Consider the following 26816-nt stretch of genomic DNA (forward strand, 5'->3'; position numbering starts at 1 on the left):
AAATTTGTGTATTGAAAATTGTGTTTATTTTGTTAAGGTAAACAGTCCACTTCAAAGATATAGTGTTTGTTGATAAACAATAATTCAAATTTCCCATATAGCAATATGAGGCAACTAGACATTATTTTTGTTAGTAAAGTCGCATTACCATTTATACTCAAACCTACAAAATACATATGTTGTTGAACAACACCAAAAAATTTGGAATAATGATATCGAGGTGGAAAATTATTAGCTAAAACTTAAATATAGCAAATATAATAAGGATACTAAATTGATGTCTTTGTAAAAATTAAATTATTGTACTATTATGTGTTTTTTTCATTTCGTATCAAAGGAAAACTAAAATAGAAATAAAATACTCGAATCAGGCCTCCTCAACTTTATAACATTTCATATACCTCGTTGATACTGATGATGTCGATAGGTCATAAATATGCAAGCGACATTATATATATAGTATTAGATAAGCTCGAATAATGATATTTGTTTTCTAGTAAATGAATAATACATGGATGTCATTAATTTTAAAATACTTCAGATTTAAATGAATATTAATTTAGACACAGAACATTGTTTATAGATCTGTTTTTTTTTTTTAACACATAAAGCTTTATTGAAAATCAAATGTTATCATTGTACAAAGGCTGAATCAAAAAATGAGGAACATAAGAATAGTAATAAACAGAAAGATCATTTGGTAAGGGAGCTTTAGCTAAAGTATCAGCACAGGAATTTCCTCTTCTAGAAATCCAACTATATTTGATATTATCAAAATTTTTATAGATCTGTTTATATATCGGCAATAGTTTTCAATTAAAATATCATTTCGTGACAAAAATGGCTAAAACCAACACAAAAAACTTGATTTTTAATATAAATGATTTAATACTTAGCCTATACGAAAAATATATGTATGAATATACTCAGCAAGATCTATTTAATATAAGAGATATGTGTATTGTTAATAATAACGTCGGCAGGGTGTGTGTGCAATAGTTTTGCCTTGAGAACATCAACATGCATGATTGAGGTCACGAAATCTCATAAGTTACGAAAACTTCTAAATCGAGATAAAGCTAAGGTCGATGAGACCACGACAAAAGAAAGCCAGTAGATATCACACCAAACACGTCTTATTGGGGGTTATGATTCATAGGCTCTGATTCATCCATCGCTCATTAACATATATACAAATAATAAAGGGAATAATAATAATATTCTTGTTGACCCAACGATGTAGATTCGTATATCACTGTTCTGTGTTCTTTTGTCTCCTTCTTCATCTCTCACGTGTAAGTGCTTATGTTCTTCTCATCTTTTTGCAACCGTTCCCGGATCCCGACACAAGCTCTCTGTTCCATCGTCCCCACACTCATGCTTAGTTGGTCTCATGCTCTCAGATTATTTCCCATATTTATTTTGGTTTATTATCTGTAAGTAACACGATTTTCACCTACTTATGACGATTACATGCAACACGATGGTACTTCTTGTTGTACATGTCACATTTATTTCCATTATCGTGACATAGATCTATCGAATATAGTTAACACGACTTTATACATTTAAAAGCTTTGGAAAAAAAAAAAAGCTTTGGATCAAATGAGTTTATTTTCTGAAATTTTCTTTGCTGATAATTGGTGGATTCATAGGCCTAATTTTAGTAACCAAACTTGGGCTTTAACAAGGGCTCAGCCTTTTCGGCTCGAAAGCCCACAATTTAAAGTTGAAAATACAAATGAAGCTGTGGGTATAAATAAGTAGAGATTACACGAGAGCTTATTTCAAAAACCAAATCAGGCTCTGTTTTCGCTTAGACCAACCAAATCAGGCTCTGTTTCTCAGCTGCTGACTTCTCCCCACACGCGACACGAGAGACGAGACGATGGTTAATATCTCTGATTTTTCCGGTGACGGCGATCTAAACAAGAAACCAGAAGAAGGAGGTTTAAGAAGAAGTAGAAGAATCGCGACAAGAAACGAGAATCAAAACAAGAAGCCGAAGAAAGAAGAAGAAGAAGAAGAAGAGAAAGGTTCGATATGTTTCCCAATTCCAAACGATGTCACCGAAGCCTGCGTCGCACTCGTCCGGAGATGTAATTACCCAAATCTATCATCCGTCTCCAGTTACTTTTTTAATATGATTGCTTCGTCAAGTCTCTACGAAACGCGTTCCCGCCTCGGTCTCTCGGAAACGTTTATTTATGCATCGATCCGACTCCCTGGGGTATATCTCCCAAGCTGGCACATTCTCCATCGAGACAAGGCTTCTTCTTTACGATTGACCAGACTCGGTTCACTTCCACCCGTGCCTTATGGATCTTCTGTCGTCACAATCGGTTTAGAGATGTATGTAATCGGTGGAGTCCTCGACCGAAAACGCTTACCGTTAATGAATGTCATCGACTGCAGAACTCACAAGTGTCGCTCGCTCCCGAGAATGAAAAGGGGTCGTTACCGTGCAGCCGCCGGAGTAATTGACGGAAAGATTTACGTTATCGGAGGTTGCACGATGCGGGGACCATCGGAGTCGGAATGGATCGAAGTGTTCGATCTAGAGAAACAGATTTGGGAATCTTTGCCTGGTCCGTACCCTAAATCCACTTCGTCTTGCGAGTTCGGGGCATCTGTGGTAATGGAAGACAAAGTTTACATCGTGGATAATAAACGTAGTTTGGTTTACGAACCGAAAAGAGGCGGTGAATGGGACGAATCCGTCGGTGAAACTCCAATAAGGAATTTGTGGAAAGTGTCATGTCCTGTGCAATGTGTGGTTGATGATATGCTGTATACAATCGATCTTCACTCTACTCTTGGACATCCAATAGTCGTATATGATCCAAAGGGCAAGACTTGGAGACCTGTGAAAGGTGAATCTTTAGGGAGATTGCCTAGTTATCTCGTTTCTAATCGGTCTGAAATGGCCAATTTTGGTGGAAAGCTGGTGATTTTGGGCAGTAACAATTGCATTGGGGAAAACGGTATGTGGTGCGCAATCATTGCGTTGGATAGACGTGAAGGAGGTGAGATTTGGGGGAAGGTCGAATCACTCGACTGTGTGCTTGGAGGCTTCAACTTCCTGATCGTTCGGCTTTGCCAAACTCTTACCATTTGATGATTGATGCATACATGCCCATGGTTTCTTCCAGCTATATATGTTTATGTGATTTCAGTATGACTCTCTCTTTTTTTAAAAAAAAAAAACGATATTCAAGTCTTTTCTTTAGCCTCAAGGCTTAATTGTCTTTTTGGTGATGAGTTTAAGGATCTTTTAGCGCTTTTTTGATCTGAGAGCAAATATTTGAGGCCTCTAGAGGAGTAACTCGTCCTTCTTGCCCTTTGTGGACAATAATAATACTCTTTACATGATTTTTATAGCCTTGAACACTTTTCTTGAGCTGTAAGAAGTGTTGGCTATAGCTGCATGTATAAAATATTCTCACCAAAACTTGTTGAAATGCATCTTTAGTTACAGCTACGTATATGTTTTGGCTAGTTCGCACACTTTCCCTATCACAAACAATCAGATTATATCAAACCTCAGTTTGCTTCTAGTTCTATATGTGCAAATATGAAATCTTTTAGAATTTAGATGAAGCAGAAAAACGGAGTTAACTTGAAGGTAAGGTAGTAGTAGATTCAAAGAGAAGAGAAGAAGAAATAGTACCAAGTAGCCGATTTTGGGCTTTAAAAAGGGTCCAGACTGGTCGGCCTAAAAGCCCATATAATGGTCATCGGAGCGTGAGGGCCACTCTCGTAAAGGGCGCGTTATATTAGATAAAAAGCGACGGAGCAGACTATTTTTCTTTCGTCCTCCTCTTCACTCCCGAGAAGAAGATGTAAAGAAGTAAGATCAATTCTCATCTCAGCCGTCGTTTGTTATTCTCAGATTAGTATTCCGATTCTCTGTTTCTTCTAGAGTGAATTTGATCTTTCTGGTTTTGGAATTTTCACATGGGAGAACAATCCCCTTCTCAACCATCGACACAATCCCAAAGTCGACCACAATCACCCAACCCCCAAACTCACAACCTAAATCCGCCGGAATCCACCCATGTATCTCTCGATTCAGGCTCAATCGTCTCATCCACCACAATCGATGCTCAACGGATCACTGAGTTAGGCAATGTGTCGTCTCCGCCATCCAAAATCCCTCTCCGTCCTCGGAAAATTAGGAAGCTTACACTCGATGGAGACGTCGCCGGTGAAGACTATAAGTCGGAGGATGTTTCATCACAGGCTGGAAAATCTTCCGGTAAAGGTAAGCTATCGCAATCACGAGCTGTAAATGTGCCGCGGATTCAAGCTCAGCCTCTTACATGTGAAGGCGAGCTCGAAGCAGCGATTCACTATCTTCGTAATGCGGACCCGTTGCTCGCCGCGTTAATAGACGTTCATCCTCCGCCGACATTTGAATCTTTCAAGACTCCGTTCTTAGCGTTGATTAGGAGTATACTCTACCAACAGCTTGCTACCAAAGCTGGGAATTCAATTTACTCACGATTTGTTTCTATCTGCGGTGGCGAGAATATGGTTACTCCTGAGACCGTCTTAGCCTTAAGTCCCCAGGAGCTTCGTCAAATCGGTGTTTCGGGACGAAAGGCAAGCTATCTTCATGATCTCGCTAGAAAGTATCAAAACGGAATCTTGTCGGATTCAGCGATTCTGAACATGGATGAGAAGTCTTTGTTCACTATGCTAACAATGGTTAACGGAATTGGCTCATGGTCTGTTCATATGTTCATGATCAATTCTCTTCATAGACCAGATGTTTTGCCAGTTAATGATCTCGGTGTTAGGAAGGGAGTGCAGATGCTTTATGGATTAGATGACCTGCCTCGGCCATCGCAGATGGAGCAGCATTGTGCCAAGTGGAGACCGTACAGGTCAGTGGGTTCGTGGTACATGTGGCGGCTCATTGAATCTAAGGGCACACCAAGGAGTGCAGCTGTTACTGCCGGGGATACTATGTCGTTGCCGCCATTGGAAGATATGCAACAGGAACATCAGCAGCAACAGCTTCTGGATCCTCTTAATGTGTTCAGTATCGGGTAAGTAAAGCTTGGTTCATCCTGAAACTTAAGAAAAGTTTTTCCTTTGCTTTCTAGTGTGCTTGACTTAGCTAGGTAGGCAGATTGTTTCACCACTGTTATTTGCTGCTAGCCTCAAAATGCAAATTAATTTCTTTGTTTGGTTTTAATCTCCTAAAAATTACTATCTGTGCTTTGTCCAACTATGTGTGGAATGGACTTATGGTTGATATATCTCCAAGTTTAGAATTAATGATTAGCTGTTTACATTCATGTCATGTGTGACAAAAAGTAGTGACTAATGAGTGAGGCTTCGATTAATTGACAGAGTTCTTGTAGCTATTCTCTAACAATCTCTCCATGTATGAGCTATGCACAATATTCTGAGGTTTGCTCAGGCGTAAACCATTTTCTTGATCCTTTTGACCCATTCCAAGAAGCATGATATAATGTGGAAGTACATTGTGTTTTTACGCTACTTCTAATTATCGTTCTATGACTCTTTAACAGGGCTTGGGGACAATCATAGTCGTTCGCCCACGTCGTTGTCTTTATTCCTGGATGCTCTATTGGCTTACGTGAGTTCTTTGTTCTGGATTAGGGGTTGTGTCTAGTAAAAAAGTGTGGGAGAAGGAATAAAGGGAACTGTTTTTAGACTGGGTTCCTAAAACCACAAGATGAACTACCAGTGAATATGATCTTCTTAGTCAGTGAAAGAGTATGTAATGTTAATGTTAACTGTTAAGAGTGGGTAGCTAAACGACAAAGTGCCTTCTTTATCGGAGACCTAACTCTTGACAGAACTTCATCTTTATATTTTTAAACTACAGACGCACATTTCAGCATCGCATCCTCTCTACTAGTCTTAAAAAACTCATTGGTAACAATAAAAAAATCGGAAAGAGAACCAAATTTCCGAACTAGTCGCCTGAAACTCTTGCGCTTTTATTTCGTTTGTGCTTCATTATATTCATAGGCCCATTATAACGGCCCAATCTCTAAATTATTAAAAACCTATGTAAATACTAAAATTTCATTAGGTACGAGTCGATCTGTGGACGGGAGGAAAAAGTGTCGAAAAGTTTGTGCCCGACTTCGCCGCCACCGTCGTTCCTTGTCGCCGGTAAATTCTGTTCTTCGTCTTCCCAATTTTTCACCTCTTTTCTAAATCTCTCCTTCCTCTGTTTGAATTTTTTTCTTCTTCTCAAAATCTCAAAATTCTAGATTCCAGATTCTTTGTATGCAACTTTACTGTTGCTAAGCTCGTAAACCAAAGCTCGGACGAACGTTTGCTACTTGTTTGTGGTTTATTCAAGTGAGTGTGGATGCATCTTGAAAGTTGAATGAAACAATTGAATTGTGGCTTTAAACATATTAGAAAATCATCAAGCACTACTAATTGGTGAATTCTCAGGAACAAAAGTGTGAGCAAAAAGGCCAACATATCACGATGGATGAAGAAGAGCATCCGAGAAGTGGTGAAGAAGAATGTAGTATCTCACTTTTCGATTATTCTGTTGAGAATCACTTGAAGGCAGTGGACTCCATTAGTGATCTATGTGGTGAAACTAATGCTGATATTGATGAGATTGATATCAGCACTCTTTCATCATCAGTTACATTCTTGAGGTACGTTAACTTCTTTTATAAATGTAGTTTAGTACTGTCTATACCGGCCCCTATGCTTAAGATCTTACAGTGGAGTTGGTTTTATGATCATTGTCTATTTAAACACCAACGATCTAGTCATGTCTGCTGAATTTTGTTTCAGGGAATGGAGGCATTTTAATTACGAACCAAAAAGTTTTGCGTTCTACAACGAGGCTGGAAAAAGCCATGGATCAAAGGATACAAGTCGTCAAACTTTGCCTCAGTTCTCTTCGGCACGAGTTCCGAAGGTGTGTAATATCTTTACGCTATGCTAGAAGATTATTTTCAACCTTGGTTCTCAACTTTCATTTACTTCTTAAATTCCTCCAACGACAATGCATTTCTGAATCTGTATTCTTATTGGTGCAGGGTAAGATACATGACGATGAATCAGCATCATTATCTGGTGAAACCAGGTAATAATCTAAAATTGTTCAACGGGTTCTGCTAACTAGCAAATGTAATACCCCACTCGGAGATAGAGAACTCATGCAATTAATCATGACGATGGCAGATGATCATAGATTTCCCAGTTAGATAAATGAAATTCACTGCTGATTTTATGATAAAAAATTCACCTAGTCACAAAAAGAGTTTGATGATTGACTTTAGTTGGTACGAACCGGGACTAGGTTGGTAAATGACTGGACAGTATATTGACAGTGCATGGATCATTGCTTCTCTTGTCCTTTTTTAATTATCAACAAGAATTGTGCTAGTCATGACCGTTTATGTGATGTATTATTTTTCACCTTTGCAGCAAGGATTTTGTGATGCATGTTGGAGGCTCTGTTTGGGCATTGGAGTGGTGTCCCAGGATTCATGGAAATCCAGATGCTCAGGCAAAATGTGAGGTGATTAGGTCATATCTTCATTTTCAATACCATGTAGAAATGGGAATCTCAGGTTTTCATTGTTATCAACTTTACTGTTGCAGTTTCTAGCTGTTTCTACTCATCCTCCTGACTCATACAGTCACAAGATAGGTATTCCTCTTACAGGTCGAGGCATCATTCAGATATGGTGCATTATAAATGCCTGTTGCAAGAAAGATAGCACCCATTTTTCAGAGAAAAGTAAAAAAATGACAGGCAAGTCTCGCAAAAAACCATCTAGTGAAACTACGGAAACAACAGAACCTAAGAAACCAAGAGGCAGGCCCAGAAAGCAACCAATAGAGACAACAGAGCCTAAGAAACCAAGAGGTAGACCTAGAAAGAAGAGTAATGCCGAGTTACCTGCTGAGCTTGATGGTGGCGTTCTCTATGTTGAAGCTCTGTCTGTTCGGTATCCAGAAGATTCAGTTGTTTCCGCAACTCCTCTTCGAATACTACAAGAAACTCCAGTAACAGAACCTAAGGTCAACAATGAAGGTTCAGAACAAATACTGTCTTCGGAAAATGCAAATATTAAGCTTCCTGTACGGAGAAAGAGACAGAAAACCAAAGGTACTGAAGAAAGTTGCAAGCCCATGCTATTAGAAAATAGTGAAGTTGTTGGAAATATACTTGGCGAACCGTCCTCAGGTATTTCTGAAGACATAGCCCTTCCAAGGGTTGTCTTATGTCTGGCCCACAATGGAAAAGTTGCCTGGGATATGAAATGGCGTCCCTCACATGGCGATGATTCTCTTAATAAGCATAGAATGGGATATTTAGCTGTCTTGCTGGGAAATGGATCTCTGGAAGTGTAAGTTAACTACTTCTTCTCTTCTATTTATCGTGATGCATTATGTGCCTTGTACAATTATTCCCCTATACTTTGATTACCTCACCTTTGTTTTCAACAGTACTGATATATTTTATGCAAATTTAGTTGTGTAATCATGTTTCTAATCTGCAATGATATAGAACCTTTCTAGGCTGGATATACTATACAAAATAATGAACCACCTTATGTAGGTGGGATGTTCCACTGCCTCGCACAACATCAGCCGTATATTTATCTTCCAAGAAAGCTGCAACTGATCCTCGTTTTGTGAAACTGGCTCCCGTTTTCAAATGTTCAAACTTGAAATGTGGTGATATGCAGAGGTCAGTAGATTTCTTCCAATGTAGCCAGTTTTTGCTTGTTTCATGGAATGGAAAACAAGGCAGTGCTTTTACACTCTCACTATCCGTCTCTATTGGGTTTCTCCTGATATGGTGTTCATCTATTTTTCTACAGTATTCCTTTGACACTTGAATGGTCGACTTCAAAGAACCCTGATTTCTTACTGGCTGGTTGCCACGATGGCACGGTAAGTAGTATATTATTTCCCTGTCCTCACTGTCTCCATCATATTCTTCTTCTTTTTCTTGCATGTGTAAATGTATTTAGGAAGAGCTCAAGTGCTAAATTGCGCTGATCCGGTTTTTCATTTGGTTATCATGCATCAGGTTGCTCTTTGGAAATTTTCTACTACTACATCTTCAGAAGGTACTACCTGATAGTTTCTTTTCACATTGTGGCTAGAGAGGGTGATTTCTTCTGTTGATAGCGCATTTACTTTTCAAGTTTTTTCTGTGCAGATACAAGACCCTTACTTTTCTTCAGCGCAGATACAGCTCCCATAAGGGCAGTTGCGTGGGCTCCTGGTGAAAGGTCAGTGAAGAGAAATCACACCTATGAAAAAAACTAATGCTACAAAATGCACTGTGAGTAGAATTCACTTATTAATTAAAGTAATTTCTGAAAACCTTCCAGTGATCAAGAAAGTGTAAACATAGTAGCTACTGCTGGACATGGAGGTCTGAAGTTTTGGGACTTACGGTACACTTCACTAAAACATCAGCTTTTACATCAGTTTTCTTAAGAACTCAAGTCTGATTCAACTAATACACAAGACTGTCATGTTTAATGTATATTAGGCATTGTGTGCCATTGCTTATTGCTTGCAACCGATGTTTTCTTTTCTGCAGTGATCCGTTCCGTCCTTTATGGGATTTGCACCCAGTACCAAGGTTTATTTACAGCCTCGATTGGGTACAAGATCCAAGGTATCAATCATAGCTCTATCCCAGTTGATTATGCAGTCTTTAGATCAACGGTTCAAAGTCCTGATTAAACGTGGTTTCAAATATCTGTAGATGCGTTCTGTTACCCTTTGACGACGGAACGTTAAGAATCTTAAGCTTGGTGAAGGTTGCGTATGATGTTCCTGCTACTGGAAATCCTTATCCAAACACTAAACAGCAAGGGTTAAGCGTTTATAACCTTTCAACTTTTCCCATTTGGAGTATTCAAGTATCAAGGCTAACAGGTAGTTGTTCTTTACGGGTTTGTCTTTTAATTCAAACATTCATAATCATCTATTCGTCATAATAGATAATGTCAGAAATTACACCAGCTCGAGAATTAACAGTATAACTTCTCAGGCATAGCAGCCTATTGCACTGCAGATGGGTCCATTTTCCATTTCCAGGTTGGTTATAAACTGCACAATTACTTTTACCCCCTCAGTTCCTTTAAGATGGTAAGGTGTCATTTTCTTAAAGATTTATTTTTGTCTTGTTGGGATTCACTTTTGCAGCTTACGACCAAAGCAGTGGAAAAAGACACAAGAAATCGGAGTCCACATTTTCTCTGTGGGAAATTGACAATGAAAGATTCCACCTTTATAGTACATAGTCCAGTTCCAGACATTCCGATTGTACTAAAGAAACCGGTTGGTGAGACTGGTGAAAAACAGAGATGCCTTCGAAGTCTCTTGAACGAATCTCCTAACCGATATGCATCTAATGTTTCAGATGTTCGGCCTTTAGGTCAGTTGAAGCACTATGATAGAGACTGTAACACCAGTCTCCTGAATAGGGTCAGTCTCCTGAGTACGTTAGTCCTTATCTTGGTTTACTTGATTTTTGCAGCATTTGCACACGAGGAGGATCAGGATTTAGAGCCTGAATTTGGAGGAACAGACAATAAGGGACCAAAATTTAAGGCTAAAAAAGGAAAGAACAACATAGGAGAAGTCGATGAGAACAGCAGAGCATTAGTCTGTGTTAGTGAAGATGGCGATGAAGGAGAAGAAAGAAGAAACAAAGCAAGCAATGGTAGCATTGGAATGAAAACTGAAGGGTTTCCACCTAAAATGGTTGCGATGCATCGCGTGCGATGGAACATGAATAAAGGAAGCGAGAGATGGTTGTGTTATGGTGGAGCAGCCGGGATTGTTCGGTGTCAAGAGATTGCTCCAACCTCAAATTGGAAACCTCAGAGATAACGCTATAGTCTATAGTCCCATGTAACAGTAGTCACTTACCATCTTGAGTGTTTATACCAAAAAACAAAAATGTTGGGTTTTGTTGTAACAATGAATAGTAGAAACTGATTCAATTCAAGAACTTTATGATTTCTGGTCAAAAGAGGGAACAAACCCTGTGAATATGTTATAGAACTGATCATCAAAACCGGAACCGGAACTTCAAGTGGGAGAAGCAAACATATTCCGGATGATCTTACAAAAAGGCACCTTTAACTTTGTGCCATATAACCTAAATCTTACAATGGTACAACATTTCCTATTACCTTGTGAAAACAAAACAAAAACTTCCCAATACTAATCTTGGATGAGTATAACAATAATCCAACTTTTGTTTGTTGGATGAGTATGACTCTTGACTTTGGTATTTCATTAAGAAAGCCGAAACAATGCGAAAATGCCCGGGTAAAAAGAAAGGGATCCTGAGGTACCTTGTGGTCAACTGGTAAGAAGAAAAATGTATAAGTTATCCAACTTGCATTCGACACTGACGGCCATGGAGGTTCTTGAGCCTTGTGAGTTCTTTTCGTCTCTTTCTTGCTTCCGCTGCAGCCAAAGATCCTTGGTTTTTTCCCGGTAGAGAAATCAAAACATGATGACCAGGTGGCATCGGCGTAACTCCATTAGTAGCCTCAGAAATATCTTCATGCTTTAAACTATAAGCTTGTTGCGTTACAGCAAAACCCTCTCCTCCTTCTGAGAGGACTTCAGTTGCAGATTCATTGAGATCATATAAAGGTCTGGTTTCGGGTGAACCAGAGTCCTCTTCTTTGATTCTAGTTGGAAGATGGGACCACAGAGTTTTTGTGACCTCTAGCGGTCTTGCAGAAGAATCATCGACATGGTGCCCATTTGAAAAGGTACCTCTTTGTGTATCTTGATCCCCCAAGGATACACCGTTGCTCTGATCAGGAGGAGAGAGAAACCAAGGGCAGGGAACGACATAAAAATGAGTTTTTTGACCATTATCATCAGCAGGATCTTCATGCTCCTGCGGGGTTATAGTTTTAGCAGCTCCTCCCGAGGTGGCAAATTCGAGAGGTGATATCATTGGATTTGATGATTGAGTAACATGAGGCCAGCAGAAAAGCTGATATGGATTCTGGTTGTAGAAGTAAAACGGAGTCGATGATGTAGACATCTCAACTTGTGATGGCTTGGGTGGTTCTTCGTGTTCTTTGGTATCAGGTTTTACTGACTTTGATACCTATAAAAACAGATGGCAGATAAGATATGGCAGTTTGAGCTACAGCAAGGTGTTTGAGCAATTGTGTTACCTGTTCTTTTAAATGCTTGTTCATCGTCTCCAAAGACTGGAACTCTTTCAAGGCCCAATCCTTTTCCTGCCAGCAGAAATGTCATTAACTATAACAACTGTCTTTAAGTGGAAATGTAAACCGAATGGTTTTCTCACCCTCCTCAGATTCTCATTCTCGTATGTTAGATCAGCTGCTTTCTTACTCAACTCCTCGCACATTGCCTGGATATATAAGAAACAAATACCTAAATAACACTGGTCTATTATCACAAGTTCAGGAGAAACTTGTGATAGAACTAACCATAGCCATAGGCAACATCAGTAAAGTAAAGTCAACCTACGGTGGAGGTTAAGAATACCTGTCTTCGCCGAATTGTTTGCCTCGCAGATTCTCTGTTAGCTAAAATTCTTCGGATTCTACGTTCTTCTCTTTCAGCCTAGAGAGTAGTGGTAGCACGGAAGTTCAAACATAAGAGTCAAAAAAAAAAAATGCAGATACGAATTTTTTTTAGAACTCCTAATAAAACATATGGCATACCTCACTCAAATTCTGCCTTGATCGGCCACAGCCATTTGATCTACTACACCTTATGGTGGACGCAAGATTTGGTTTAAGTGTCTCACCATTCATTTCAGTTTTAACCGGAGCTTTAGTTACTTCTTTAATTACTGGTTGAACGTCTTCTTCTTCTTCCTCTTTCATTAATCGTTCCTGTTATAGAAACATCTTTATCAACTCTACTTCCAGTTAAAAAATAGAATTAAAACTAGTCATCTTCCAGTTTGTGTTTTACCAATAGCTTAACTTGGCTAGAGAGCTATTGTAATTCATGTTATCCAGTGTGTAATCTCACTATTCGAAATCGAATTATTTGGATCTAAAACACACAAAAATAGACATAGTTTCGCATTTCTATATATATACAGAACCAGTACGAGAGACAGAGAGAGAGATTCTAAACTATTTCTCTTAAGAAACCGACTAAGAAAGAGGGAAAGCGAAGAGACGGTACCTCAGCGAGATCCGGAGTCGGTAACGTTTCAGAGTCAGGCGGTTTCAACAGTGAGTCAGAAGGAGGAGACTCAGTCTTGACTCGCTTCCTCACTCGTTTCCCTTTACTCCCCCAGCTCGAAGCAGATTCGAAAACCTGCTCTCGCATTATCGCAAGCTGCGCCAAATCCGCCAATGCCTCTGCCGCCTCCAGCTCAGTCATATTCGCCGCCGCTGTATCTTCCCCAGACGAAGACGACGACGAGCAGCAACTCGATATAGGCTCCAACTCCATTTCAACGACCGAACAAAAAAAAATTCAAAACCAAAAGATTTTTGCCGACCCCCAAAAAAAAAAAAAACGTACCCGAAGAAAAAAAAATGAAGAGAGAGAGAGAGAAACTGTGTAACTTCCCACAGGACTAGTTGTGTAGAGTGAGAAAAAAGAGAGAGAGAGAGGGAAAAAAAATTGCAAGAGGAGCCCAGGGATGGTGAGAGAGTGACACGTGTAATGCCAGCTCGTCGTCTACAATTGGTTGCTTAAGCATAGCCCATGTATCTGAGAACGCCACGTCTCGCTTTATTTTACCAAGTCAGCAAACTCGGCACGTGCGGAGTATAAAATGCGAGCGTGCGAAGCCGAGATTTGGGACCGCCAACCTCAGAACTGGGAAGAAGAAGGGGCGCAGAGTTTAAGAATGCAAAGTCGGTTCGAGCATCTCAGATTTTGACACGTGTTACGGTTTTATTGGATATTTACGTGGCGACCTCTGAGCCATGAGATTCAGTGGTGAGTTTTGTTACCGGCTGAGGTTTTTGGTGCATCCACCAACACACAATCTTTTTCTTTTTTTGTTCTACACCTCTTTCTTTCTATGGGCTGGGTCTTTGGTTGTCATTAAAAGGCTGATTGTTTTTAACGATTGGCCCATCGCTACCATAGGTTAGTATGATGGTGATGTCTATATTATGTGTTACGGAGGTTCTTGAGCTTTTTGTAATAAAACAAAGCACACAAAATCATTTAATTCAAATTTCTAAGAGATAATGGCTATGGTCAATCACCATTGTTAGACCGGTTTTTTAAAAATAAATGGTATCGGCCAATAGAGTCTAGTAGACCTTCATCGAAAATAGAAATTGTCCAAGCAAAGTTAACGTATATATATGTCGATAGATCCATCAGATAACATTGATGGTATGTATTCTATATACATACATACGCATCATATAAATTGCTTGACTAAATGATTTAATCGAGCTCATGCAATTTGTTTTTTTTTTTTTTTTTTTTTTTTTGTGGTAGGAGCTCATGCAATTTGTTTGAAGACATATACATAGGGTTTACTTACTACATATATATATATGCACTGAAAATGAAATAAATAAAATCAGTTACACGTACAAGTCGTTTTTTTTTTGTTTTTTCAATGGTCCGATCGTCAGCTCTGTTTGGTATATAAACGCACCGCAAATTAAAAGAAAAACTTATTCCTCGTTTTAGACGTGGATTCCCAATTCCCTACATAAAGAGACAAAAAACAAATGTATTAAGGAGTGATTATGGAAACGTTTAGACAAAAATGGTGCTAATTGTATAAACAATTAATACGGAATAGCGAAACAAATTTTTCATTAAAAAAGATTGAAAATATTCGAAAAGAAACGTTGTTAGACATACTTGGCTTTATCACCGAACCATCCGTAAACGGATTTGAAGGTGGAAGATACAGAGTCAACGGCTTGTTGACCGCCGTGTTCATTGAATGCATTGGTGACACCCGTCACGGCGGAGTCTACTCTCTGCCCAACCGTCGGCTGTTCCTCCGCGGCCACTGAGTTTATCGAGACTAGTAGCATTACCGACAACACCACAGCCATAGCCATCGATATTCTTGCCATCCTCTCTCTCCGACAAAACTATTTTTCTTCTTCTTTTTTTTTGTCTGTTTAAATAAAACTTCAAGTAATAATTAAAATGGTTTAAGCTGTAAAGACTAGTTATTTTTTACGTGTTTTTTTGTTCGGTCTAATTTGAAAGTTCTATATTTATATGCGAAGGAGATTGATAATTTAATTCTATATGGTTTTATTTACCGGTGTAACGATCCACCGTTAGTGGCGGTTACGCCGAAAATAGTACGACGTGTGAGATGGCTTTAGTTTTTTCATGCGAGTTCCAAATTAAGCATCATCAGATTTGTGGTTATGTCTGTATTCATTTTATCGTTCTTATACATACATGTGATATATCATCAAACTCTACATGTTACTTGTTAGTTAACCAATTCATAGCGGTTCATATATAAAAGATTTGTTGTAGGATTGGAATATTAGAGTTTCAGAACCATCCAGTACTTCAAGTTCAAGCAATCATGGTTTGGTTACCTTGGATGCTATCTACAAATTGCAAGAACACATCAGTTTTACAGGTTTCAGAAACCAAGATTACGAAATGAGAACGAACTAGTCTAGTTTACTAAGACCATATATCATTATTGATGGCCTAAGGTGTAAGTTAACAGTACATATATATTGATAACTAGAGCCATAAAATAAAATAAAAACAAACTTCGCAACAAGGAATTAATAATCAAATTATATAATTCAAATAGGAAAAAACCCATATAGAATAGCTACATAATTGATGTGAAATAAGATTAAACAGAAGAAGTAAGAAGCACAATGAAAAGGGATCGATACACTCATCAGTAAGCAAAAAGAAACATATTCCTTTGAATCTTTACTATAGCAGTCTTCACATCAACGTACGTAACAGACTTTTTCACTGGATTCTCATATTCTTCATCAACCTGTCCCCAAAAAAACAATAGAGCTGTTAACAAATTAAAGTGACTACAACTTGAGTATTTGATTAACTAAAGCCTTTCCGAGTTCCAGTTTTGCTGATCTAAGATAACACTCTTGTTGATTACCGACCAGTGAAAAGTTAGAATCACTTTTGAAATTATATACAGTTTATATATCATCTAATCATACACACGAATAATATAAAATTAGATAGATATACAATGTAGTGTATATAACATCTTATCATATATATATATATATATATATATATATATCCATATGATTCAAAGTTGAGGACAACATGAGCATGTGATGTGATGCAACAAACAGGATTAGATTTCATGTGACTCCTTTCGTTTTAATGAGAATGCCGGAAATAGAAGGGATGGTGCGTGTGGTTGCATGTTTCTTATTATTACATATTTTATTATTTATATAGTCTAACGTTCATCCCTAATATTATCGTATATATACAATACTACTACCAAAAGAACACATTCATATTAGTCCAATATCGTATATATACATGTTTTCCATTAAATCACAATATACATCACACAAACAAAAAGAGGAATGTAATTTCTCTAATAAAGATTTGGTATAATTCACAAAAACGACCACAGATTCTCAAAGATTTGGTAGGACAAAAATATTATACCTCAAATCAAAATCATTGATGCCTCTTGATTTACTTCCAACAGCGACGGTTTTGTATTTAGGCAAAGGTACCAAGTCTTGTTCGATGTTCATGAGATCTTCAACAAGGATGTCGTAGTGACGCTTGACTTCCTCTACAGATTTACTTCCGACTGCTTTCGCGACGTTCTGCCAACGGTCGGGAGTGTCTTTGTCATAAACGGCTAAAGCCCTCTCGAACATCTTGTTTTGCTTAGACGTCCAAGATGAACTCGAGCTCATAGAACTTGAGGCCATTTTATTTTAACTTCTTTGGGAAGAAAAAAAGAAGAAGAAGAAGATATCGATATATATAAACAGTACAAGAGATAGAAAAGGGATCGTTGCTAAGTTACGAATACAAACGAATGCCAAAATAAGCTCCTTATATGGAGGAAACGAGAGTTGAGAGATTCCGCAAGTTGTATAGTATTTATCCATTTTTTATTATTATTTGAGGTTATATACCAAAATAAAGAATTATAATGGTTTATGGGGCTACATTTTTTTGGGTCCATACGGTTTTTGAGAGAATAGTGTCGAGAAGTCAACCTTTAATTAACGTTCATCTGTGTTCTTATGAAATCTAAGATCAGCAACCCTTTTAGAGTGATGTAACTTCTTGCAATGTGAATAAGTGGTATACCAATCATCCCCATTTTGTTCTTGATTACAAAAGAATGTTAAAAGAATATTGTCATGCTTAATTAATGATGGTTAGCAACTTAGCATATACTAAAGTTTTCAAGTCTTTAAATATAACTTATATTATTTATGAAATTCACTCTGTTAAAAAAAAAAAAATTAAATTATTCAACTGGATAAAAATTCTAGATAAACTGTTAAATAAAACTTTATCCATCTATCATTCTTTCTTTGTTTTAGACTTTCAACACTCAATTATTGTATATAAAACCGTAAAAAATCATTATATGTATATATATATGATTCAAAACTTATTTCTCTATTTTGATAATTGGGATATCCTGAATGAAAACCAGACATCTTAGTGATTATAGTGTGCCATATAGAATCGATTTTTTAAGTTTTTTAAAAAATAACAAGAAAAAAATAGATCACATAAAGGAATCATTAAAATCTTAAAAGAAAGTTAAACACAGTTGTGGTATACAGAGAAGAAAAGAAAAAAGAGTGGACAAACAAGATCCCGTATTTTATACTCCAATGAATCAGATTCATCACCTTAGCTAGCCAAAATGTGCTGATACGATGAATTCTGATAGTTTTATTCAAGAAACATGGTTGTACTTGTAACATAAATACATAATCATCTCCACGACCAAACTTCATGGAGATTTTTAATAATTTTTATTTCATTTTGCTACGATCGATTATATATATATAAATATACACAAAATACTACACAATAATAAAAAAATTGAAGGAGTCAAGGAGATATAATGGATCGATACTCTTCTTGGGTCACTTTTGTTTCGATTCTAACAACTTATCTCGTGTGATGGAAAGAAAGCAAATTTGGACGACAACCATTTCGATAAGAGCCACTTATAATTTGCTGAAAAAAGAATAATACCATAAGAGATATTATCGTCTTCTTTTGGGATAAAATTCCCTATCTCTGCATTGATTCTTACTCATACTTGTACTTTTTATACTTTTGTGAAAATGAATTTCTCGTTATAGCTCTAAGTTTTGTAACAAGTTTTATGTTTCATTATTTAGATTAATTTAACAAAACTTAGATATGTTACAACTGATTTGTTAGAAATTTATAAGAATTTGGAAATTGTGTTAGTCTCATAGTTTTTTTTTTTTTTTTTTTTGAAACACTATCTCATAGCTTAATATAGCAACTGGTTTAACCTTTCGGCCATGCATGGGACAGCAAACATACTTATACGACATATCATCTATACAAGTTTTAAGTTATGTTAATATGTCATATATATATAAATATATAACGTTTCCCAGTTTAAATGAAAAGATCATGCAACTCATGACAAAAAAATTATAGTTTGGTAGATAAAATTCCACGAGTAATCATTATAATTTGTGTTAAAATTCTCACTATATACCAAAAGAATTTTCCCGATGAGGAATGACGATAGGATCAAAATAGATAATTTAGATGTACGGGGTAAATTAGAGTAACATTTATAAAATTGAGGGTTCTTTTTGCTAATTGCCAATTAACGAAGAGAGAAACGGCAAAGGCAACCCTAATTCGAGTTCGAGTATACCACCATTTCTGTGATCTTTGACCTCTTCGTTCTTCACTCAACTTTTAGCTACTGATAGGGTTTTGCCGAGATTTATCAATCTACCTTCATTTCTGGTTAGACCCTCGGGAGAAAAGATGAAATATTTCCTTGTCTCTCGACAAGCGATCCATCGCATTTCGCTATTATCTTCAAAGACCCCAACTTTATGCAGAAACTTCTCCGCCATTGCATCGTCGATTTCTCACTCTGATCGTCACCTGAGAAGCTACGACGATCAAACCCCATTTAAAAATGCCGAAATCCCTAGACCCATTTCATCTTTCAATCGATATTTCCACTTTACCTGTGAGTCCCGGCTCAGTGAGTCTAGTGCAGCCATTGATGACTCAAATGAGCAGGAGGAAGATGGAGAAGACGAAGATGGAACAACGAACGAGTTCCTCTCTCGATTCGTTTGGATAATGCGTGGGAAAGTCTCTGAAGCTTACCCAGATTGTGACAAGAAGATGATTGATGGTATGCTTTTGCTTATCGTTGAGAAAGTTGTGGAGGAGATCGAAAGAGGTGGATTCAATAAAGTTGGATCAGCTCCACCTTCGCCGTCATCGGAGTTCAGTGATGATCTATGGGCTACTATCTGGGAAGTTAGTAATACAGTGTTGAAAGATATGGAGAAAGAGAGGAAGAAGGAGAAGATGAAACAATACGTTCAGTCTCCTGAAGTGATGGAGATGTGTAGGTTTGCTGGAGAAATTGGTATTCGTGGGGATTTGCTTAGAGAGCTTAGATTTAAATGGGCAAGAGAGAAAATGGAAGACGCTGAGTTCTATGACAGTTTGGAACAGCAACGTGATTTGGATAATTCAATTAGGGAATCTGAAACAGTGGATGGGGGAGAAGAAGAAGGGTCTAGTGCCTCTGATGAAATTGAATCTCGGAGTATTTCTCTTCCTAAACGAAAGGGGAAGTTCAAGTACAAGATTTACGGGCTTGAGTTATCGGATCCGAAATGGGGTCAAGTTGCTGATAAAATTCATGAAGCTGAGGAAGAGGCTGACTGGAAAGAGCCTAAACCTGTAACTGGGAAGTGTAGATTGGTTATGGAGAAGCTTGAGTCTTTGCACGAGGGAGATGATCCTTCAGGATTGCTTGCTGAGTGGGTTGAGTTATTGGAGCCTAACCGTGTGGACTGGATTGCTTTACTTAATCAATTGCGAGAAGGAAACACCAACGCATACTTAAAGGTTAGACTTTTATTTTTGTGTTCTTAAAATGACCTGAAATTTGGATGCATAGTTGTTTTGGGAAATGGCTTACGCCTTTAGTGTTGGTTCTTGACTGATATCACAGTAACCACGTTTTTTTTTTTTCCAGTGGGTTGAGTTGAAGTCCTGTGGTTTGATTTCTTTGTTGCTAATTGTATTGCTTCTTATCGTATTGTTATATTCATGATCATTTTCTGGCGTGTAAGTCCTGTGGTTTGATTTCTTTTAGGTATCTTAATAGGACTTTTGTGGACGTTTCATTTGATAGTCTAGGTTGTGTTATATATCTAGATGGTGGTACTTGTATACATATATCTAACATACCTTCGGAAGATGAACATTCAAGGAGGCGTGATTATGTCGTGTTTTAATCAATTTGTGCTGTTTTGGTGTTTCAACAGGTAGCAGAACTTGTCCTGGATGAGAAATCGTTCAAGGCAAGCATCTCGGACTACTCAAAACTCATCCACATCCATGCTAAAGAGAACCACAGTGAAGATGTTGATAGAATTTTAAAGAAAATGTCTCAAAATGGGATCTTTCCAGACATTTTAACCGCCACTGCACTGGTTCATATGTACAGTAAATCAGGAAACCTTGAGCGTGCAACTGAGGCATTTGAAAACTTGAAGAGCTATGGGTTACGACCAGATGAGAAGATCTACACATCCATGATCATGGGCTATGTAAACGCTGGCAAACCGAAACTAGGTGATAGGTTGATGAGAGACATGATAACAAAGGAAATGAAACCTTCAGAAGAAGTTTACATGGCTCTGCTTCGAGCTTATGCACAAGTGGGAGACAGCAACGGAGCTGCAGCGATTTTTTCTTCAATGCAGTTAGATATAACCAATCCATTCACTTTTGAAACATATAGTTTACTTGTGGAAGCATATGGGAAAGCAGGGCAGGCAGACGAAGCGAAATACTACTTTGATGAAATGAGAAGGCGTGGGCACAAACCCGATGATAAATACATTGCAAATGTGGTCCAAGCATACAAAGGAGAAAATTCATTGGATAAGGCACTGAGACTTTTGTTGCAGCTTGAGAAAGATGGGATTGAAATTGGGGTGATCACATACACTGTTCTTGTTGATTGGATGGCTAATCTCGGGCTTATCGAGGAAGCTGAGCAGCTTCTGGTAAAGATCTCTCAGCTAGGAGAAGCTCCACCATTTGAGCTACAGGTGAGCTTGTGCTATATGTATGCTACTGTCAGGAACGAGAAGAAGACTCTTCAAGCTCTTGGGGTTTTGGAAGCTAAGAAAGATCAAATGGGACCTAACGAGTTTGAAAAGGTTATAACAGCGTTGAAAAAAGGTGGGTTTGAGAAAGATGCAAGAAGAATGTATAAGCATATGGAAGCTCGAAAGTTTTTGCCTTCTGAGACATTGAAGGTGGATATGCTTGGAACACCTCGAGCTTTTGGGTCTGGATATGGTAGAATGAGACGATAAAATGTCTCTTGAAGTGGAGTTATCTTTTGGAAACTTATTCATCGTTCTGAGTTCAATGTTCTGAGTCAACAACACACATTCAAGAGTTCGTGTATTCTCCATTGATTAAACCGTAGCTGTGTTCTGTAATAATCTTGTTACTTAGAATTTTGGAATCTCAACTGCTGCTTTTTAGATGTGAGATTTTTCCTATTTCCATTTCCAACGAGTGCTCAAGAAGAGCTCCTTTCTGAAATCAACTTTCTTATTTTGATCTCTCTATTTTATCCAGGTTTCAATAGTTTGATCAGTTTTATCTTTCCCCTAATCACGAATGAAGTGTAAACATATAATAAGATAGAAGAATCATAAGTTCTCTTTTGAATACTTTGTCTAGGATCACTACAGTTTTTTTTGTCAGTCAGACAAAATCGATTAAACCAGTTACAATGTAAGCCGGTGCCTAAACCACCACAATGGGCTTCATAATTGTTACCGCAGATATTTATGTAGGCATTATTAGATCATTCCTTTTCTTATATCCAAAACCAAAACATTATACATTACTTGGTTTCGTTTGTCGGCGAGGATGGTGGTTTTGAACTCGCATCATCATTCTAAATGCAAAACTTGGATAAAAAAAAAAAAAAAAAAAAGCGGACACTTGAATAATATTAATGGATTTAATTGCTTTTTCTAAGCTAAGTTTGTTTCTTTGTGATCTTATCAGTTTATTTTTTGACGTCTAATAAATAACTCAACTTTGTAAAAAGCGAAAACAAAATTTCATATACAAGTGGATATATAAACTTCAAAGAGATAAATGTACATATGTGTGAATTGTGATGTGTCTGCCACGCATAGTACACGTGTCAGCTATGTCGGCTAATAGTAGTAGTCGATGTTGATGCTAAAAAGATCTATATCGATCCTAGTAAATGAGAAAACTTCGACATCATCTTTTGTTATTTTTGTATCATAATGGCTTATTTCTTCTAAGAGATTTTAGATTTTGGTTTCATCTAAAAGTTTCGGAATCAGGGACTCATTAACCCATCCACTTCAACGAAAGAAATTGGGATCCAAATCTAAAGATTAGTAGTTACTTTTACTATTCGTCGATAATCATAGGAGACAGGATAAGGTTGGAAAATCAATAACGTGGAATCATGTTAAAATAATAGTATCACCGTATATATTTATTAATTTAATCAAATCCACCTGACTTAAATCAGTGGGCTAGTAATACCAGAGTATTCCAAATAGCGAGGTAAATATCAATAATAATAAACAACGAATCTAATTTCTTTGGGGATAAGGGTTATCTAGATGAGTTGCAGACTTTTGCATGGACCAGGTCACTACTACTACTATATATAGTAGAATGTTATTAAGCCTACATGATACCACCGACTTATATAGTGTTTACTGATCAGCAAGATAATTTAACAGGACAATATTGGAAAAGATTAAGAGCAAATGGGTTCTTTAATGTCAGGATGGGACTCTCCTGTTGGGGATTCTAATTCAGGTAATTATTGGTATCATCATTCATAAATATTTTTTTAATTAGGAGCTAGGATTTAATAAGCATGCATGTATTATATGATTTAGATCGTATGTTTTGATTATAACTGAATGATAATTTTTATGCCGAAATTAATTCAGTGAGAAGGTGCAAGTCGCTAACAAGAGAAGAGATCGACACTTTTTGGAAAACAAAGAAGAAGACTGAAGAAGAACATGTTCAAGCCGTTTCCAAGTTGGTAACTCAGGTAATGACCAATTACTTTTCATTTTTATTTGTATCTTAATTCCCCCAACAAAAGGAAAAGAGACGATATTTCTTTATCAGTTGATCATTTTTAAAAAACAAAAGAAAAACACAAATTAGATGATCTAATTAAAAAGCCTTTGAAATTGTTCGCAGGAAGTTGCACGAAGCCAATCACAAGAGGAGAAGGGAGTAGTAGAAGAGGTTTTTGAGAACCAAAACAAGAAAAGTGGATGGTAATATAAAATTTTGATACTATTAAATAAAAACTCGTAATGTTTTGAAGATTGATAAATTGATGTTGTTGGTCAGGTGGACAAGAAGCAACTGGGCGTTCTTGAATGAGCCGAGGGAGGAAGAAGGTCGACCGAACAATTACGTGCCACAGTTCCAAGTTGCTCACATCGCCAAAATCGCTGGATAGCAGTGACGCTATAAGCACCGGCTAATATATGGAATGGTGATTTAATTAAGGTTTTAATCTAAGATGTGTTTTATTTACGTGTGATCATATGTATATGTATATTTTTGGTTGTGTGAATGTAATTCGAGACATGGATTTATAGATCTTTGTTTTTTTTATAAGAAACAAACATTTTATCTTACAAACCTCTCACGTTACCAACGGCGACTGCCGGTGATCGGAGACCACAACTCTCCTTGGTCGTTTTTTTTGTGTTACTACTTTGTACGTTTATTTAGGATTGCAAATTGTAATTTTTGTATTTGACTTTTTTTTCTTCTAAAATAATTCCCAAAAAAACAAGCGGAAGCTAAAACTAATTGCAAAGCTATGGGCAGGGTGATGTCCGGCCCATTAATTTATTTGAGCTAAGTTTAAGGCCACTTTTAATAATGGAAACTAAAAACAGGAAATTTACTACATGTTAAAAAAAAAAGGAAATTTACTAGATGTTATAAAAATGAAAAGGAAATTTACTATATGTTTCAAAAAATATATGGAAATTTACTAGATGTTATAAAACAAATAAAGGAAATTTACCAGATGTTTAGAAAAAAAGGAAATTAACAAACAGCTGGGACCGTCAAGCAGTGTTTATAAAAGGAAAGCTTATCTGAGTAATCTCCGAGGTATAGACATAATTTTGTTTTTCCCTTCTTCTTTCTCTGTATAGCTTTAGCAAATTTCTCTGATTGATTGATATTTTAATGACGGGAAAAGATTTGAAGCTATTATTTCTGTAAGAGATTTCCCAATTATGTTGATTTTTAGGATTTCTACTTTCGTATTTGTGTATTTTGTTTAGTTTTTATCTTGCTTTTCGTTTTTGATGGGGCTTTGATCATTGCAAAAATTGAACGAATCGCGACTCTGCGTTTCAAATTATTATGTGAATTTAAGTTCTTTCTTTGTATGTTACTTGATTTTGTTTTGGGGTTTGGTTTTCGTTGTTGTTTTTTTTTGTTCTTGTAGCGCTTTCGATAATTTGATAAAGCGTGAAATTGTTGGGATCGGTTGTGGTTTTTGTTAGGTTTTTTTCCTTGTTTTGTTTTTTTTTTTTCTCGAACCCAAAAGAGAACACAGGCAGACACTCAGTTAATGGTGTTCTGTCAGATTCTTTTTTGGGGACATTGTCCCGTCGAGTTTGGCTAAGTCTTTAGATCAGAGATTGAAAACCAATCCTTTACCCACGGCTTGAAATAAGTATTCTGACAAAATACTTTGGATTGGTTTCAGTTTACTGGTCAAAGATCAAGTTACCCACGGCTTAAAAAACATCACCAGTCTTTAGACAGTGACTTGAGTGAGGTTCGGAAAAACCAATCCTTTTTACCCACGGCTTAAAAGTATTTTCAGACAAAAGGATTGGATTGGTTTTTCTTTGATGGAAGGAAAAAGGTACCTATGGCTTAAAAGATTGGTCTCTAAGACTGATTATGAGATTCAAAAATCGATCCTTTAGACATGGATCGTCTTGGCTTTGTGCTAAGGAAAAGGGAACCCACGGCTTAAAAGATTAGTCTTAAGACTAATTCTGAGATTCAAAAATCGATCTTTTTAGAGAATGAATCATCTTGGCTTTGTGCTAAGGAAAAAGGTATTGACGGCTAGAAGATTGGTCTCTTAAACTGGTTTTGAGATTCAAAAATTGTCCTTTAGACATGGATCATCTTGGCTTTGTGCTAAGGAAGAGGTAAACATTTGTCTCTAAGACTGCTCTTGAGATTCAGAAATTGATCTTAACATGGATCGACTTGGCTTTGTGCTAAGGAAGAGGTACCCACAAATTTGTCCCCCGGCTTATAAACATTAGTCTTTATACAAAGACTTGGGATTCATAATAACCAATCCTTTTTTTACCAACGGCTTAGAAAAATTTAGACAAAAAGATTGGATTGGTTTATATATGATGGTAGGAAAAGATACCCACGGCTTGAGAGTTAAAGCATTAGTCTCTTAGACTGAGTCTGAGATTCAAAAATTGATCCTTTAAACATGGATCGCCTTGGCTTTGTGCTAAGGAGACATGGATCGTCTTGGCTTTGTGCTAAGGAAAAAATACCCACGACCACGACTTTGTCCCACGGCTTATAAACAATGGTCTTTAGACAGAGACTTGAGATTCAGAATAACCAATCTTTTTCTTACCCACAGCTTAAAAGAATTCAGGCAGAAAGATTGGATTGGTTTATGTATGATGGTAGGGAAAGGTACCCACAACTTGAAAGTTGAAACATTAGTCACTTAAACTGAGTCTGAGATTCAAAAATTGATCCTTTAGACATGGATGTTCTTGGGGTTTGTGCTAAGGAGACATGGATTGTCTTGGCTTTGTGCTAAGGAAAAGGGTACCCACAGCTTAGAAGATTAGTCTCTTAGACTGATTCTGAGATTCAAAAAATGGATCCAGACATGGATGTCTTGGCTCTGTGCTAAGGAAAATGCACCCACGGCCTAAAACCTTAGTCTATATATTAGACTGATTCTGAGATTCAAAAACTGATCATTTAGACATAGATCGTCTTGGCTTTTTCCAAGGAGAAAGGTACCCACGGCTTTGCTCCACGGCCTAAATACATTTGTCTTTAGACATAGACTTGAGATTCGGAAAAACCAATACTTTCGTTACCCACGGCTTAAAAATATCCGGACAAAAAGATTGGATTGGTTTATGTTTTGATGCTAGGGAAAGATACCACGGCTTGAAAGTTAAAACATTGGTCTCTTAGACTGTGTTTGAGATTTAATAATTGATCCTTTAGATATGGATCTTCTTCGCTTCGTCCTAAGGAAAAGGTACCCAGGGCTAATAAACATTAGTCTTTAGACAGAGACTTGAGATTCGGGATGACCAATCATCAACCACGACTTAAAAAGACAAAATATTAGATTGGTTTTTGGTTTGATGGTAAGGAACTGGTACCCACGGCTTAACATTATCAGTCTTTTAGGCTGTGACGGAGATTAAAAAATTGATCCTCTAGACATGGATCGTCTTGGTTCAAAAAAA

The 26816-nt window shown here is 37.3% G+C and overlaps 8 protein-coding genes across 11 annotated transcripts; 5 read left to right on the forward strand and 3 right to left on the reverse strand.

Moving 5' to 3' along the window:
- The first annotated feature begins 1885 nt into the window (after positions 1 to 1885).
- On the forward strand, positions 1886 to 3326 carry LOC17900804 (kelch repeat-containing protein At1g19460). Its single transcript, XM_006304455.2, has one exon. It carries the CDS (start codon positions 1889 to 1891, stop codon positions 3116 to 3118), a length of 1230 nt encoding a protein of 409 aa, XP_006304517.1. The 5' UTR covers positions 1886 to 1888; the 3' UTR covers positions 3119 to 3326.
- Positions 3327 to 3806: 480 nt separating this feature from the next.
- Positions 3807 to 5883, forward strand: LOC17896970 (probable bifunctional transcriptional activator/DNA repair enzyme AlkA). Its single transcript, XM_006305058.2, has 2 exons — positions 3807 to 5054; positions 5544 to 5883. The coding sequence occupies exons 1-2, from the start codon at positions 3958 to 3960 to the stop codon at positions 5560 to 5562; spliced, it is 1116 nt and encodes a 371-aa protein (XP_006305120.1). The 5' UTR covers positions 3807 to 3957; the 3' UTR covers positions 5563 to 5883.
- Positions 5884 to 6004: 121 nt separating this feature from the next.
- Positions 6005 to 11013, forward strand: LOC17897890. 4 transcript variants are annotated; one of them, XM_023788637.1, is made up of 17 exons: positions 6005 to 6156; positions 6258 to 6348; positions 6448 to 6662; positions 6805 to 6931; positions 7053 to 7099; positions 7444 to 7537; positions 7621 to 8372; positions 8585 to 8716; positions 8850 to 8922; positions 9062 to 9101; positions 9194 to 9266; positions 9369 to 9434; positions 9584 to 9661; positions 9752 to 9924; positions 10040 to 10086; positions 10195 to 10426; positions 10529 to 11013. In XM_023788637.1, the coding sequence occupies exons 3-17, from the start codon at positions 6484 to 6486 to the stop codon at positions 10882 to 10884; spliced, it is 2469 nt and encodes an 822-aa protein (XP_023644405.1). In that variant the 5' UTR covers positions 6005 to 6156; positions 6258 to 6348; positions 6448 to 6483; the 3' UTR covers positions 10885 to 11013. The 4 variants fall into 4 exon arrangements, with proteins under 4 accessions (XP_023644405.1, XP_023644406.1, XP_006304420.1 ...); XM_023788638.1 differs by having other exon boundaries at positions 6265 to 6348; XM_006304358.2 differs by lacking the exon at positions 6258 to 6348.
- On the reverse strand, positions 10993 to 13658 carry LOC17898066. Its single transcript, XM_006303558.2, has 6 exons — positions 13195 to 13658; positions 12720 to 12893; positions 12541 to 12618; positions 12338 to 12403; positions 12201 to 12266; positions 10993 to 12130 (listed from the first exon to the last, which is right to left on the reverse strand). Exons 1-6 carry the CDS (start codon positions 13465 to 13467, stop codon positions 11390 to 11392), a joined length of 1398 nt encoding a protein of 465 aa, XP_006303620.1. The 5' UTR covers positions 13468 to 13658; the 3' UTR covers positions 10993 to 11389.
- A 947-nt stretch (positions 13659 to 14605) lies between these two features.
- On the reverse strand, positions 14606 to 15172 carry LOC17898618. Its single transcript, XM_023777258.1, has 2 exons — positions 14854 to 15172; positions 14606 to 14694 (listed from the first exon to the last, which is right to left on the reverse strand). The coding sequence occupies exons 1-2, from the start codon at positions 15072 to 15074 to the stop codon at positions 14673 to 14675; spliced, it is 243 nt and encodes an 80-aa protein (XP_023633026.1). The 5' UTR covers positions 15075 to 15172; the 3' UTR covers positions 14606 to 14672.
- Positions 15173 to 15775: 603 nt separating this feature from the next.
- LOC17897527 (protein RADIALIS-like 5) lies at positions 15776 to 16996 on the reverse strand. The gene is made up of 2 exons (XM_006304263.2): positions 16642 to 16996; positions 15776 to 15985 (listed from the first exon to the last, which is right to left on the reverse strand). The coding sequence occupies exons 1-2, from the start codon at positions 16914 to 16916 to the stop codon at positions 15958 to 15960; spliced, it is 303 nt and encodes a 100-aa protein (XP_006304325.1). The 5' UTR covers positions 16917 to 16996; the 3' UTR covers positions 15776 to 15957.
- A 1888-nt stretch (positions 16997 to 18884) lies between these two features.
- Positions 18885 to 21870, forward strand: LOC17898868 (protein NUCLEAR FUSION DEFECTIVE 5, mitochondrial). The gene is made up of 2 exons (XM_006306822.2): positions 18885 to 20106; positions 20529 to 21870. Exons 1-2 carry the CDS (start codon positions 18997 to 18999, stop codon positions 21588 to 21590), a joined length of 2172 nt encoding a protein of 723 aa, XP_006306884.1. The 5' UTR covers positions 18885 to 18996; the 3' UTR covers positions 21591 to 21870.
- Positions 21871 to 22904: 1034 nt separating this feature from the next.
- LOC17899457 lies at positions 22905 to 23946 on the forward strand. Its single transcript, XM_023776821.1, has 5 exons — positions 22905 to 22926; positions 23022 to 23100; positions 23238 to 23344; positions 23500 to 23579; positions 23656 to 23946. Exons 2-5 carry the CDS (start codon positions 23049 to 23051, stop codon positions 23765 to 23767), a joined length of 351 nt encoding a protein of 116 aa, XP_023632589.1. The 5' UTR covers positions 22905 to 22926; positions 23022 to 23048; the 3' UTR covers positions 23768 to 23946.
- Positions 23947 to 26816: the final 2870 nt, after the last annotated feature.

The sequence above is a fragment of the Capsella rubella genome, unplaced genomic scaffold (genome assembly GCF_000375325.1).
Source record: "Capsella rubella cultivar Monte Gargano unplaced genomic scaffold, Caprub1_0 scaffold_1, whole genome shotgun sequence".
Lineage (NCBI taxonomy): Eukaryota > Viridiplantae > Streptophyta > Magnoliopsida > Brassicales > Brassicaceae > Capsella > Capsella rubella.

Excerpts from the sequence above, each read along its gene's own strand:
- LOC17898066 (XM_006303558.2), bottom strand. The coding sequence starts at position 13,467 with ATGGAGTTGGAGCCTATATCGAGTTGCTGCTCGTCGTCGTCTTCGTCT. Across the intron at positions 12,894-13,194 it reads CGACTCCGGATCTCGCTGAG|GAACGATTAATGAAAGAGGA; the intron begins GTACCGTCTCTT and ends TTTCTATAACAG. Across the intron at positions 12,267-12,337 it reads AGAATGAGAATCTGAGGAGG|GAAAAGGATTGGGCCTTGAA; the intron begins GTGAGAAAACCA and ends TTCTGCTGGCAG.
- LOC17899457 (XM_023776821.1), top strand. The coding sequence starts at position 23,049 with ATGGGTTCTTTAATGTCAGGATGGGACTCTCCTGTTGGGGATTCTAAT. Across the intron at positions 23,345-23,499 it reads TTTCCAAGTTGGTAACTCAG|GAAGTTGCACGAAGCCAATC; the intron begins GTAATGACCAAT and ends AATTGTTCGCAG. Across the intron at positions 23,580-23,655 it reads CAAAACAAGAAAAGTGGATG|GTGGACAAGAAGCAACTGGG; the intron begins GTAATATAAAAT and ends GTTGTTGGTCAG.
- LOC17898868 (XM_006306822.2), top strand. The coding sequence starts at position 18,997 with ATGAAATATTTCCTTGTCTCTCGACAAGCGATCCATCGCATTTCGCTA. Across the intron at positions 20,107-20,528 it reads ACACCAACGCATACTTAAAG|GTAGCAGAACTTGTCCTGGA; the intron begins GTTAGACTTTTA and ends GTGTTTCAACAG.
- LOC17897890 (XM_023788637.1), top strand. The coding sequence starts at position 6,484 with ATGGATGAAGAAGAGCATCCGAGAAGTGGTGAAGAAGAATGTAGTATC. Across the intron at positions 9,435-9,583 it reads CTGAAGTTTTGGGACTTACG|TGATCCGTTCCGTCCTTTAT; the intron begins GTACACTTCACT and ends TCTTTTCTGCAG. Across the intron at positions 9,662-9,751 it reads GATTGGGTACAAGATCCAAG|ATGCGTTCTGTTACCCTTTG; the intron begins GTATCAATCATA and ends AAATATCTGTAG.
- LOC17897527 (XM_006304263.2), bottom strand. The coding sequence starts at position 16,916 with ATGGCCTCAAGTTCTATGAGCTCGAGTTCATCTTGGACGTCTAAGCAA. Across the intron at positions 15,986-16,641 it reads ATCAATGATTTTGATTTGAG|GTTGATGAAGAATATGAGAA; the intron begins GTATAATATTTT and ends TTTTGGGGACAG.
- LOC17896970 (XM_006305058.2), top strand. The coding sequence starts at position 3,958 with ATGGGAGAACAATCCCCTTCTCAACCATCGACACAATCCCAAAGTCGA.
- LOC17900804 (XM_006304455.2), top strand. The coding sequence starts at position 1,889 with ATGGTTAATATCTCTGATTTTTCCGGTGACGGCGATCTAAACAAGAAA.
- LOC17898618 (XM_023777258.1), bottom strand. The coding sequence starts at position 15,074 with ATGGCAAGAATATCGATGGCTATGGCTGTGGTGTTGTCGGTAATGCTA. Across the intron at positions 14,695-14,853 it reads TGGTTCGGTGATAAAGCCAA|GGAATTGGGAATCCACGTCT; the intron begins GTATGTCTAACA and ends CTCTTTATGTAG.